Source organism: Amaranthus tricolor, chromosome 16 (assembly GCF_026212465.1).
Source record: "Amaranthus tricolor cultivar Red isolate AtriRed21 chromosome 16, ASM2621246v1, whole genome shotgun sequence".
NCBI lineage: Eukaryota > Viridiplantae > Streptophyta > Magnoliopsida > Caryophyllales > Amaranthaceae > Amaranthus > Amaranthus tricolor.
Genome location: NC_080062.1, coordinates 5459688 through 5474189, shown reverse-complemented (window position 1 = coordinate 5474189; position 14502 = coordinate 5459688). Strand labels below are relative to the sequence as shown.

Below are 14502 nucleotides of genomic sequence, written 5' to 3'. Positions count from 1 at the left end.
AACATTCATCGATATACTTCTTCAATTCCTTTGAGTTTACGTAAATATTATATGTTTCAAATTTTTGTTTCTTGCATTATATTTTGCATAAAATTAAAAGTTGATAATTATTATATGAAAACAATTTTTGAAATAAATAATATTTATATACATAGTTTGTTATAACATTAATAGTTTCGCTATAAAAGCTGGTATTTTTATGTGAAAACAAATTCTAAATTCGTACTATTTATAATTAATTAAAAAATAATATTATTATAAAAAAATTAGTAAAAATTTATATTTTTCACGACATTTTTTTCTAAAATACGAATATTCCCTCTCTTTTGATGCGATTCATCTCTATCGCTAAGCATATTCTCTATACACTTTGCCATTTTTACGTTTTTTCCAAGGGATTTACGATATTAGAATTATAGCTTATAATGGGAAATTATCTATGCTCAATTTTGGGTTCAAAAAGTATTCCCCCTTACTAGACAAATTTTAGCTTAATTCACATGATCACATGATTTGATAGATAAGTCAAAAATCATAATTTTTTAATTTTAATTTATAATTGATCATATTGAAATGAATTATTAAATTACATTATTATGCAATCTTTTTCAAGTCTAACCTAAATGTTTGGCTTAAGTATGTAATTTTTGATCTCAAATTATTATAAAACTATAGAAAATAACGCATTAAATTAAACTAAATACACTTTTTATAAGTGTAGTTGTGCAAATTAAATTGTTGTAAAGAGACCAATTTAAATCAAAAAGCTTAGATTGCAAATTGATGCTTTTATATGTGTTATATGCTCTATTTGTTGCGTCAAAGTTAAGATTGAAAAAATATTGTACTTCATGTGTTTCTTTTTTTCCACTTTACTTTTTTTATGTATTTTAACGTAAATTTTGAGCGTTAATATATCTCATAGTATGCATAATAAAAAATTATAAAAATTATATATTAAAATTCTTTGCATCAAGACGAATCTAACAAGATCTCATATGAATATATTTCAAAAATTAAATTTAAATTTCTCTCTTATAAAATAAAAAAACTTAAAATAAACGTTACGGAGGAAGTATTAAATATAAAAAAATTAATACTAGGCAAATTTCTTTTGTTTTCTTTTGATTTTTTACAAAATTCTCTTAGATGATGAATACTTATTTCATTTAAGTGGTCCCACATTGTTAGATGAAAAGAAATTTATAACATCATTAGCAAGTGGGCATATATAGGTTGAATTTTAAAAAAGCAATGCATACTCGTAGGAGGCTTGGAATGCGATTGAGTGATTATGACGCCAATTATATATTCTAAATATTTCCATGGTGTTATTCACTTTCTGGCTCATCATGCACTAAAATCTACCAACGTTTTATTCCCTTCTTGTTAAGAGATTATAACATCTATCGTTAGCATAAGTATTAAAAAAATGGTAAAAATTACTAAATTATATTCTCTTTAATTATTTTTTTTGACCCATTTAGATTGGATACGAATATTAAGAAAGTGGAGGGATCACCTTAAATAGTATACCTTTGTAATGTAGTGGGTACTGGGAGGGGGTCAAATAGTGTAGTTTAGTAAAAAAATTAAGGGTGTTTTGATAATTACATGAATGATATAAAGACAATTTGGTTCAAAAATTATGTTCTTAAATAGAAATGTGACAATTGAAGTGAATTGCCCAAATAAAGAAATGAGACAATTGAAAAGAATTGAAGGGAGTATATATATAATTAAAAGAGAAAATAAATGTTGATAATGATTAAAGAAAATAATAAGAATAATATTCAAAATAAAAATATTGTAAAATAAAAGGGACATATAAAAATAAAAATCAAAATACATTGATAAAGACTAAGAGAATATTTAGTTTTATATCTAGTTTGAGATTTCCAATTAATATTCTTAATTAATTTGATTCGGAATATGTGGAAGGATCTCTATAGGTAAGGAGTGAGAATTCAACTTTTATTACAAGAGTGAAAAAAAAAATCTCTATAGTTAAGTAAAATTATCATTTTTAATACTCCCTCCGAACCAATTTAGATGTTCCATTTGCTTGGGCATGGTTATTAAGACTGGTGTGGGGTTCATTAGAAAGGGTAAGTAGTAAAGGGTAAATAGTGAAGGGTAAATAGTGAAGGGTAGTTGAGTAAGTAAGGTATATGAGGGTATATTCGTAATTACTTGTGTGAACTAAGAATATTTAGGTAAAAAAAGATTGACAAAAACAGAAATGAAACAACTAAAAAAACTTTGCCACATAAGAAAATGGGACAACTAAATTGATTCATTTATTTACCTTTTTCTAAAGTTAAAAGTTTTTGGGCATTTCTCCCATGCTTTTTCAATGGGTAGGCAGAAAATTTTGACCAAAACACCAGGAATAGTATCTTTATAAGCACCTTTAACTTGAAATGAAGGATCCAAACATGAGCTGATCATTCATGATTGATGACCTTAACAAATCATTTTAATAGGTTTTCTAGGTGTAAATACCCTCTATTTCTTCATAATACAATTTTTTTTATATGTTTATTTTGTAGTAAATTTAAAGGAACATAATAATATATATTATAATAATAGTTGTTTTCAATCGTAAATATAAATATGTAATATAGTTGTCTCTTGGTATTATATAGCAAATCCGTTATTACAATTCTCTGTTAATCACTTTTATCACTTTCAGTAGCAAATTTAAAAGAATAATAATGTAAAATTAACTATACATAATACTATATGAGTATAGTTTCATTCAATATTGCTCCAATTTCTAGGGAGTAGATATAAACCATCAAAATAAGTTTACATAAAGAATGGTTATATTCTTATAGATTAAAATAAAAAAATCAGTGTAAAAATAATGACGTTGATGTATTAAAAATATAGTCTTTTCTCTCAGTGCCTTTCATTTTGCTACATAGCATACAAAAACTCTCACTTATATTTTTACAATGTATCAAAATTTGAGCAAATGAAGAGTAATTAACAAAGAGAATAACATAATCAACCACCATCTAAATTAAAAATGTGACGTAATATTTGAATTGTTTTAGTATTGGTGTATTAGTATACTACTACTACTAGTACATACATACGTGTAGGTTGTTGCTTTAGTTACTGGCTTGTAGACAGTTGCTACTGCTTAATTAAGTAGGAATACGTATTAGTCAAATGCTAAACATCATTATGACAAATCACCCTTGAACAATTAGCAACCTCGTTCAAGTAATTTTGATTAAACGGAAAATCGAGTTTTCTGAGAGTTGGACAGGGGTATTTCTGACTCAGGATAAAGTACACATATGTCTAGAGTTCATCGCTAGAAAGAGACTCAGTACTTCAACTCAATAATATTTTTTCAAAAATGAGTACTCATGTTAGGACGACTATATGTCATAAGTATGAACCATTAACAAATTCGACATATCATAATAATTTGTTTATTCAAATATAATTTGAAAATTATTGTTGATGAAGTAAACCCTGAATAAAATTTATAATTTATGATTTTTTTTTACCAATTGAAAACTATATGATAAGTGTATATTTATAATGATAAGTGTATATTTATAATGATAAATATAATAAATAGGGGTTTGTCTCTATTGATTTGTCAAGCACCCATTAAATACCAAAGTCAACTCTCCAGTCTCTATAAAGAGGGCTCATTCATTTCATTTTGTCCAGAGTTCATATAATGTCATAAAATACACTGCAGTTAGAATAACTATGACTTTTTTCAGATATAGTTTTGCATTTAATTGTCACCTAACCGTCTGCTTTCCTTAGCGACTTAGCCTATACTATAATAAAAAATTAATAAATAGCACAATTCAATTTTGCTAAGGAATATAAAAGTGATTAATTAAGGTTGTTTGAATTAGCTTTAATTGTATGCCGACAAACATCAAAGGTCCACTTCAAAGATTCATAAGAGGAAGACTATGAAGGTGGAAACAATTACAAAATGATAATTAGACGCAAGAAACCAAAATAATTAGCAAATAATTCAACCAATTATAATAAGATAAGGCCAACAATTTTTAATTGGTTGTGATTTGATAATATGACAAGGATCGTAGAAGTTGCTAGAAACTACACTTGCTTGATAATGGGCTACGTGGTAAATGATTGTTAGTTGAAATTATTGGCTAATAATGTTAGTTGGTTTGACCAATTGAATTATTTTTTGATAAGTTAATTATTTTATTTCTGGATTACATGTTAGTTTTAGGGAAGGAGAAGGGCTTGGCGAGATTCAATCTTAAGATAGTGTTTGTGAAAAGCGGTACTTGTATCAACTGAGACAAGATCTAATCTTGATTAGCCAACTGTTTAAATCAGTTTCTATGGAGATTTTTGGTAAAAATAATTTATTAGTTATTGGTTGTTATTAGAGAAAAAAGTAGACTAAAAGAAATGAGCCAATGAAAAAAGTTATAAATAGTATTTTTTTTTTTTTACTTAAAAGTTAGCTTTTTAGTTGGTATAAAGACATTTAATTAAACATTTTATTGGTTATATGATAAACCAAAAAGTTAAAAGTTGAAAACCAATAAAAAAACTAATTACTAAACACTCTGGTGTTTAAATTGTTATGTCTCTTCACAATAAGAATATGGTTTTTTACTTTTTTATTCCATGATAAAGACAATAGCTTAGAAATAAAAGCAGGACAAAAATCAAACTTACTAGAAAATTAACTTTTTATAATCGGTGAAAACTAAATTTCTATCATGAGAATGACATGAAAAATGTACATAATATATAGAAAATGTACATAATAATGTTGGAAAACCATTTCACTTGTAATTCTATATTTAAAAATTAGAGAGTGATTGATTAACTTCTAAGCTTGATGTGGTATTCCTCTTAATCTCTATCAGCAATAGTTTTCAGTTAAAGGATGAGTGCAGTAAACTATCCTTTGGTGTTGGTCATGTTATGTACAAGTCCAATAAAAAATTAATCACGGTATTAGAGCTAACGGTTTACGATCAAGTGGCAAAAATTATCAGCTTTCTGTAATAATCAACTTGCATGTTCTTAAAGAAAGATATTTCCACCAATAAAGAAATTGGCTCACATGCGAGGGAAAGTGATGAAAAAATAATCCAGACTAACATATAATCTTGATGGATCACTAAACCTTTCACAAATTTGTTATAGAATGAGATCTCATTAGGTTTATGTGCAGGCAATTATACTCTTATGTGAATCTTATTTTATTTTATATTTAACACGTCATTTTAAATGTTAAAAATCGATAGTTTAAATATTGAAAATACAACTCTTTTTAGGGACCTATCACATTGAAAATGTCTCATGTAAAATTTACTCAAAATATTGACCAAACAACTATTCAAATAAGCAACTTCTCTTCTAGAAAATAAAAAATTCCAAGAACTACTCAAATAAGCCACTTTGATAACACTATAAGGCCATAACCCAACCCAAATAACATCCATTCGTGGGCTAATAGAGATTACATTTGACCCAAATATAAATTGAGCTGGCTATTATTTTGTCATAACCTTAAATATTGGGCCAAGCTGATTCCGAACTCACTGGATCAGAAAAAAGAGTTGTTACACCTTTATGGAATATAAGTTCACAAAAACTTAAGTGAGACCGTCTCACTTGTGAGAAAGTGAGACGCGTCTTATTAGGCCGGTTCGATTGTATATATTTTTATTGAATTAGATTTGATATATTATTAGTCTCAAAGTGATTATTTGTTTAAGCATAGTATGATCACTTTTAATGTTTGTTTAATAACATTACAATATATATTAAAGTGATCAATTACAATCTTTTGATGATCATTATAAAATTTGATTACTTACACTTTTATAGTTTTAAAGTGCTTACTTATAAGTTATAACCTTACGATTATCATTACAATCTTTGAGTAAATGTTTACAATTTTAAAGTGACCAATTATAATCAAAAATGACATAACTGTATCCTTCATAGTTGGAGCAGTATGAGTATGAATTTGATGGATAGTGGATGAATATGAGTGTAAAAAGTCTTATCTACCATAGATAGTGGGGAGTAGGTCTTACCCACCTCATATTTGCATGCCCTGCCCCATACTCACTCGATCCCCCCCTTGCCTGTCCACCCTATATTTGCAATGGATTACCTTACATCAATTTTGCATATTTTATCAAAAACTTATAAACTGATTATATAGAGTGCATACAACGCGGGTATAGCGTGAAAGTGAACCATAATAAGTGAGATAGGTTTTCATTCGAGTCATCGTGTTTGGTGTTTCGGGTTGGTTTGAAATGAAATTTTGTGTAAATATTGTTTTATACATAATTATAAATGATTTTTAAAGTCGGATTAAATTAAGTTTGATTACAAAATCGAAAAAATTTTAGATTATCGAATCTATTTTAAACATCTATGAAAATGATTTCGAATGATTGCCCAAATAGACAGATATACAATCATATTCATCCCTACCAACTTACATTAACAATTAAAAGGGTCTATTCTGTCTAACAAAAATAAAGATTCAATATTTCTACCATGAAAAACAGGTAACGAATGATAACATTTCATTCCAGAAAAATCCATTAATTTACATAACAATTAGCAAATTTAATCAAATTCAATAACCCTTTTCCCCAAAATTTCCCCCATTTTTATAGATGGGAAGATCTTTGCCCTGCACATCAGGCTTGAAGAATTTTGCAAGATTAATCTCATCAGAAAGATTCATCCCACCAATACAAGTAAAACCCACTTTAAACAACAAAGTTTCTGTATCAATTTCAAAGTCACCCAAACAACCCACAAAAGTTACCCGAGTTGACTCAGCTCAACTCAGTCAAAAGATGGAGAGTAACTCGGTGACCCAGACCCGAGTTCCCTTAGGGGAAGTTGTATCTGATTGTGTGAAAAGGTGGTTTCAAGATACACTTAAGGACGCCAAAGCTGGTGATATTTCTATGCAGATTTTGGTGGGTCAAATGTATAATAGTGGTTATGGTGTTCGTAAGGATACTGAAAAAGTAAGGATTTTTAAGTGAAAATTTAATTTTTGTGTAGTTTAATTTACATGAAATTATAATTTTGTTTTGGGTTTTTATTTTTTGTTGAAGTGATTATATTTTAGGGGTGAATTATGTATGTTGAATGGACTAATGGTAGTTTGATTGATGTTTTGCCATGTGATTTTGGTTGCTTTGTATGATAATGTGGGTTAGCAGCAAGAAAATTGAATGTTGGGAAATTGTTCTTTTATATATTAGGCTTTGAAAGATGTATAGAGTACTCCCTCCATCCCTTTGAGTTTGACGAGGGAATTGGGTATGTATGTTATTGATTTATAGTTGGAGAATATGATATGAGAACGAGTGGACGGTAAGAGAATGCGTTTATGGATGAGATTGATAGAGAGAATGTGAGACCATTGTCAAAATTGGAAATGTTGCAAAGACAAAAGTTTGTCGAATTTAAAGGCGCGGAGGGAGTATATGATTGTGTAGACTACAGAGTGTTCGGGTGCCACATGATTCGCTAATCTCCTCGCGAATCGAAAAAAGTAAATTGTGGTCGGTTTAGGGCTACTATTGGACAAATTTGAGCGAATTACAAATTTAAAAAGTGAATTAGCTAGCCAATTATGTTACACTGCAAGTAGGATTTTCATGGTTGTGTATCTAAAAACATGTAATGGCTTGTAAGCAAAATTCTTGAAGTGGAGAGTAATTTAGAAGTTAGAAGAATTGAGCTATTCTTATTGGTATGTTGGCTTGCTGGCTTAGCCTTGTTTTTCAGTTTTCTCTTTGGTTCTAGGTGAAAGTTTTGGTTGAATCTTATCTAATGTGCTATAATACGCAGTATGGATTCGAGTATTGCTTAATATGACAAATATTTCCCTTGTTTTGCCATTTGAAGGTAGATGCTAAATTGGTGAATGAAGATTTGAATAGTGTAACTGAATTTTTGTTGTTAGTCAAGCAATTTGAGGAATAAATATGGGATCGGAGACTTAAGCTTTGCTCCCTATGTTGTTTTGAATTTGATATAAGAGAATCGCTTTTTGGATGAGATTTAACAAAGAGAATGCGAGACCTTAGCCAAAAACAAAAATGTAGCAAAATTCAGGAGACAGCTTTAGATGGAAACTGTGTCATGTTTATCGAATCCAAGCCGGTGTCTAGGATGTGTTGATTGCTATGTTGTCGCAGTGAGGATCATAGTGTAAAAATGCAGTAACAGTCGGGATCGCGGTAAAGGAACGGTGATACGACAACGAGAGTGATACAATTATCATATCGGTCGAAACCATAGGATATTCCTTGATATGGCCCAAAACGCAGGTTTTTCACACCTTACGACGCGGAAATATCAGTTCGTTGTTTTTGAAAACCTTTACACTTCAAATGATGCGATGCGATGCAGCCTTATTTTACATTATGGTGAGGATGTAGATTGTTGGGTGCCACTAGACTATTTCATATTTTAATGACTTTTACTATCACCTGCTTGTTTTTATGCTGTTAGGCATTAGTTTCTGGAATGTAATTAACTATTTCTCTTACTTATGTAATTCAGGGGCGTACTTGGATTATGAAAGCTTCAAAAAACAGGTCCTCTGCGTGGAAAGTGAGGGATAAACAACCAGGTTTGTCTCGTTTCCAAATTGGCTTTACCGCTAAATTTAGACTTGTATACAAGACCCGTACAAGAGGAGAGTTGACTGAACACAAACCTGATGAGTTGACATCCTAAAACTAATTGATTTTAGGAGTAGCCCATCAAGTATATGTGTTAATCAGTCTCTCTCTAATTCTTCGACGTGGGATCACATGTGGTTTATTTACCAACGTTACACGGTCATAAACTGTTATCGGTTTTCTCGTAGGTTACAATGTAAGTGACTCAGAGTCGCAAGATCTAAAGGATACGAGGAGCTAAATGCAACTTTATATTAACAGTATAAGGAGGATAACAGTGAGTTTTTTTTTTTTTTTTTTCGTTTTCTCAAATAATTTTCACTGTTGTACTAGTGATTGACTTAATTTCATTTGTGTATTTACCCATAAATGCCATTAATGTGGAACTTATATCTGAGACGGTGCGAATTTAATAAGATTCATGATTGAGTAAAACTCTTGTGAATTATGAACCAAGCTTCTGTATTTCGTGATTTTGAGTTTGCTTCTCGAGGAGTAAAAATTTTTACTCTATGTATTGCGCATTTTAGATATACAAGCAACTCTTTCATTTATCTAACCTGTAGCATTGTCTGGTGCTATGTTACTTAGACTTGGATACTGATGTTGGATACTGGTACGTATCCAAGTGTCGGATACATCTAAATTATCAATTTTACGCCTAAAAATGAAGTGTTTAAGTGTCATATCAATGTCTGAACATCAAGGATTGGACACGGTTCCCGAAGCAAAATAAAGAGTCCGAGTAACATAGGTCTGGTGTTTCCCAACCATGTCATTATGCTAAACCTCAATAAAAAGGACAGTCATCCAAACAACGGTTGTTTCTCTTTTTTAAATATATATGGTAAACAATGGCCGTTTTTGGCAAGTGACTTCGAGTAAAAACATTTTCGTGTTTCCGCTTAGATGGATTTTCAGTAGTTCTGTTTTTATTAAGTTTCCTTCTCAAGTTTTTTTTATGCTCATGAGCTAATTGCTAAGTAGTCCATTTAGATTTATTTACTTAAACTTTTCTGTGTATCGCCATGACCTCCTCAAAATGAATTGGCCATTTATCTATTATGCGCGACATTTTTAATTGGCTTCAACGCAACGATGTTTTTCGTCTGTCGATATATTTGGACAACAACACTTTGTAGAACATGTTTTCCCGTTCACAAAATATGTGTTATCATCTCACTAATCAATGGATTAAGTCAAATCATTATTCGAGTTAGTCGAACATACAAACTAATTTTTGACCTTAGCTTGTCAACTTCTTCCCTAATTGCCTTTAGTCCTTTTTAGGCAAACGTTGGATTAAGTACTAGGTACCAGCAGCTCGTCTTGTATGAGACTATCTCACCGTAAGACGGGTCCATAACCCATTTCTCTAAGTGATCACTTTAAGATGTTAATGATCACTTTAAATCTATAAATGATCACTTTAAAATTATAAAAAGTGATAACGTTAAAATTGTAAGTGATCACTTAAAGGTTATCAGTGATTATTTGAATACATGTTTTTTAATTTGTGCCATATGTTTTGTGTAGATGCCGGGTGGTCTCGTCGTTTTCAAGCAGATCAGGTTCCAATATTTGTTTAGTTGCTTGTTGCACTGCTCCTAACTTCACTACTCATAATCTATTTTAAGCCCATTACATATAAATTGTCGAATCTATGATCGATCGAATATACATGTACTCATAGACCTATTAAGCATGTACCTTTTTTGTTCACAAAGAATACTTTTCATTAAATCAGTCGAGGTTTTATAGTCGGAATATTGTCACCCTTGTTGATGTAACTTCAACTTCTGAAATTTTTTGCTTAGTATTGATTTTTTCCAGAAAAAATTATGTTTCTGGACAAGAGCTTTAATCCCGCTGTAATACCTCTATAAATGATTGAAAGATACCAGTAAAATTACCGGAGAGTTTTGATAAGCATAGACAATACATTTTACTCAATAGACGTTACATGATGTGTCATATGATTTGCTAATCTTCTATAAATCGTGAATTGAAAAAAGTGATTACTGGTCTGTTTTGGACTATTTTTGGACAAAAAATTGCAAAGTAAAAAAGCGAAATCATGTTACATTGTGTACAACATTGATATTCCTCCGACTCTTTTGTTTGTCTTCATGGCCAATGTTTTCATTAAAGTTTGTGAATGGCATCCCGATTCACACTTTCACCAGAAGTCGGAAGTTTTTTTTATCTTCCTTCACGTTTCTGTTTTCTCCATTTCCATGGTTCTTCCGGATTCTTTGAAGCCCATAGGCCAACTCGCTTAGCCCGTGCTTGTTTTTCCCACTGTTTTAATGATCATTAAATATATTTGGTCGAGAAGAGTTCAAATTTATGCAGAATCATCGAGTGTAGATTAATTCACTTACGTTAGCTAATTCTGCGCGGCGATCATAGGCTGTGTAGTGCCATGCACATCCTTTCTTTAGCATCATTTCCTGGATTAACATTACCGACACTGCCAAAGTTTAAATCCCGACAATTTACTCGAAAAAATGACAAGATGTATAAAGGCAGATCGAAAAATGCCATGGGAATCTAATAGTTTTATTATGCAAGAGATCGAATTACCTGTGCAAATATGCCATTGCAGTACACATCTCCTACACACCGATTATAACGATCCTCTCCATATACGAGAACCCGTAAACTTTTTCCTTGTACAAGGTTGGTTAGCTCCTCTTTCGCCTGCTTTCCGTATGGCATTGCGCTTTCGGGTGCATCTATTCCCCTGAATTCTTTAAATAGACATTAAAACTTTGGTTGATATAGTTCTAGTTTCATCTTTAAGAGTATTGTATCATGAATTTCTCGTACCTTAGTCGAATCCGATACTTTTTTGCTAGAACCTCTTCATTATGAATAGGAATAACCCTGTAATTGTGATCGATAATTTTCTTATGGAGTGAATCCGCCTTAGCATAATCTCTATCGGCACGCGCCTTTGATCTTTGTATTGCCGCAACCTGCACTTCTCTAGGAACCGAAGCGGATTCTCTAGGATTGGCAGTACTTACATATACTGTTATGGTATCTCCGTCTGCTACCGCCTTTGCATCCACCTGTCTCCACCCGTTTTTGTTTCTTTAATTTTTTTTTAAGGTAAAATCTACTTCGCTGATCGGGATTTAGATAAAGAGAGGCCTTACAGGTAAAGTGTGGAGCTCGTACTTAACCCCATCAGGGTACGTCGAGGGAACTCCAGAGGAGAGCTCGACTAGTGTATGCGGAAATGGCAGGTTGTAGAAGGCAAGTAATCCCTGTTCAAGAACTACCGCCACGAGTTAGAATCAGTCTCTTATACTACCTCGGGCCTCGTTTTCGAAGAAGTGTTTAATGTGTTAGATTACCTCGACGTCTGCCTTCTGGTGCCTTTTCAAGGTTGCTATTACGAGCCTTGCGGTTTCCTCTGGGGTTTGTGGTGGAGGATTGGCTTCCTTCCATGCCTGTAGAAGCTTCTTAAACCTGTAAGGTAAATTTTCACATTGTGGTGAATCTTCTAGTTTTGAGAGGGATTTATATTTTCTAAGGGGCGTCTTAAGGTCTCACGATAAACTAGCAGTTAGCGATTTTACTACATAGAGTTGCCTATGTTAGTCGGACTTTTCATTTTTCTTCACGTATCCGTGTCCGAGCATCATCCGATCTTTGATGCTCGGACATTGGTATGACACTTAGATTCTTCATTTTAGGCGTAAAATTGAATATTTTGAACGTATTCGACACTTGGACACGTACCAATATCCAACATTAGTACCCAAATCCAAGTAACATAGAGATTTACTGGCTGGCAAAAATTTAGTAGTTCATTTACATAATTTTCTGAGCGTTCACTGGCATGTTAATGTGCGATGGCAAGGTCACCCGTCTGCACCCTAGTGTGAATACATTAGTGACGAATTGGTGACATGCCAAAGTTCATGGACGATGGAACACAAGATGAGACACAAATTTAGACATATACTCAGGATGAAGGAGAAATTCGGCTGCTTTGGAAAAACGCCGTTGTCTCGTGTAGCCTACAGGTCTTTCCGAAATAGCTTATTACTTCCTCCGTTCCATATTACTTGCATCAAAACAATTGTTGCACTATTCATCATTCTCTCATAATTTACATATTTCGGCTATTGCACGAGATGAAAACATAGTCATGTGGGATCTTATTATATTCGTCTCATCGCATATTTTCATAATATTAATTTCTATAATTTTTAGTTGTGTATAACTCTAGATACAAACGATCCGACAAACGCATTAGATTGCGTAAAAATATGTTTGGTGTAAGTATTTTGGAACGGAGGAAGTACATTTTTGACTAGTTGGTTAGCTTTATAGCTGGTTATATATAGCTTGGGGCTTTGAAACATTTGTAAGGGGTTGTTACTCTTACGGGTCAATCGAAAACAACCTCTTTATTATCAATTATGATTTATGATTAATAAAGTTGTTGTGTACTTCTGATCTCATCAAACCCCGCCTAGGTAAGCTATATTTATGGAATGGAACAAAGCTTATGCATAGGAATTAGGATATTACCAGTTAGACTGAGCTTTTTTGGATGATACAACATGTTTACTGAGCCCTTCAGGTACCTACAAAAATCAAAACATGAACATTACACAAACTAATCCATTTCAAGTTTCTTTACGAAATCCCAGTTGAACTGAATTGAATTGAACTAATTTCTTGATGATCTGAAATCCCTACCTGGGATGTGACCTCAAAGTGAAGGAGATCACGGGCAAGGGCCGAAACTCCAGCGTTTTGGGCGGAAACACCGTGTGGCCCAAGCGACTGCGAGTTGGAGGTAGTCGGCTCACAACAATGCTTGTACAAAAGTCGTAGGACGTTTCCCATTTGTCGTTATTGTTATCAGCTGATTCTTATGAGTTCTGAGTTGTGATGGTGAGACTAAACTGGATTTAGTGAGTCAAGATTCAAGAATGAATGTAGAGGAGAGCTTGATCATTAAAGAATAAAGGAGAGGTTGATATTTCACTTTCAAGAAAGATAGAAGGTGAGGGGAAGGAAGGAAATAAGGAAAAAGAGATTGGGAAAAGATATTTGTAGACTAAGTTAGGAATCTTGGGGAAGTTATGATTGGCTTACTTGTTTTGATATTTTTATTTTTTTATTCTTTTATTTTTTATGAATAAATACAAAGACCCATTTAAATTTGAACACTTTAGGTCAATGGGTAAGTTTATATTTAAGAGTATGGCTTGTGGGTGTGACGTTATTCATGACTTTGAGCCTTGAGAAGGGTCCACTTTTATATTTTATGAGTATGTTTTGATAATATTTTATGAGTATGTTTTGATAAATGGTTGTTAGTTGGTTTGATAAGTTGAAAATATTAGCCGATAAGTAAGCTACAAGCTATTTTTTAAGTTAGCCGACAAATGTTAAAAAGATACTTGGTAAAAATTATTCGTTCTTTTTTGGTTGTTTATTAGAGAAAAATTAAATCAAAATTCAAAAGACAATGAAAAAGCTATTATAAGTAGCTTTTTTCTTTTGGTTTAAAAGCTAACTGTTCAATTGACTTAAAAGCCAAAACTTAAAAAGCCATTCACTATATTTTTTTGGCTGTTTGAGTAACAAAAATAAAAAGCCAAAAGTTAAAAAATAAAATTATAAAAAAGCTTGATTATCAAACACCTATATGTGCAATATTTGGACCTTATTTTCAAAAAAAGGTACCTTTTTATTTAATTTGAAGGTTAACTTTTATAATTTTGGCTAATATTAGGTTTAGAATAAATGTTGGTAGTGCACT

The 14502-nt window shown here is 31.8% G+C and overlaps 2 protein-coding genes across 3 annotated transcripts; one reads left to right on the top strand and one right to left on the bottom strand.

Annotated features, from left to right (window-relative positions):
* The first annotated feature begins 6472 nt into the window (after positions 1–6472).
* On the top strand, positions 6473–10565 carry LOC130803116 (uncharacterized). The gene is made up of 4 exons (XM_057667298.1): positions 6473–7037; positions 8587–8656; positions 8897–8985; positions 10245–10565. Exons 1-3 carry the CDS (start codon positions 6675–6677, stop codon positions 8947–8949), a joined length of 486 nt encoding a protein of 161 aa, XP_057523281.1. The 5' UTR covers positions 6473–6674; the 3' UTR covers positions 8950–8985; positions 10245–10565.
* A 30-nt stretch (positions 10566–10595) lies between these two features.
* LOC130803108 (staphylococcal-like nuclease CAN2) lies at positions 10596–13877 on the bottom strand. Of its 2 annotated transcripts, none has more exons than XM_057667289.1 (8): positions 13431–13872; positions 13260–13315; positions 12074–12188; positions 11873–11983; positions 11541–11785; positions 11295–11454; positions 11093–11161; positions 10596–11009 (listed from the first exon to the last, which is right to left on the bottom strand). In XM_057667289.1, the coding sequence occupies exons 1-8, from the start codon at positions 13578–13580 to the stop codon at positions 10911–10913; spliced, it is 1005 nt and encodes a 334-aa protein (XP_057523272.1). In that variant the 5' UTR covers positions 13581–13872; the 3' UTR covers positions 10596–10910. The 2 variants fall into 2 exon arrangements, 1 of the variants encoding a protein (XP_057523272.1); XR_009039851.1 differs by having other exon boundaries at positions 10940–11009; positions 11295–11461; positions 13431–13877.
* Between the last annotated feature and the right edge of the window lie 625 nt (positions 13878–14502).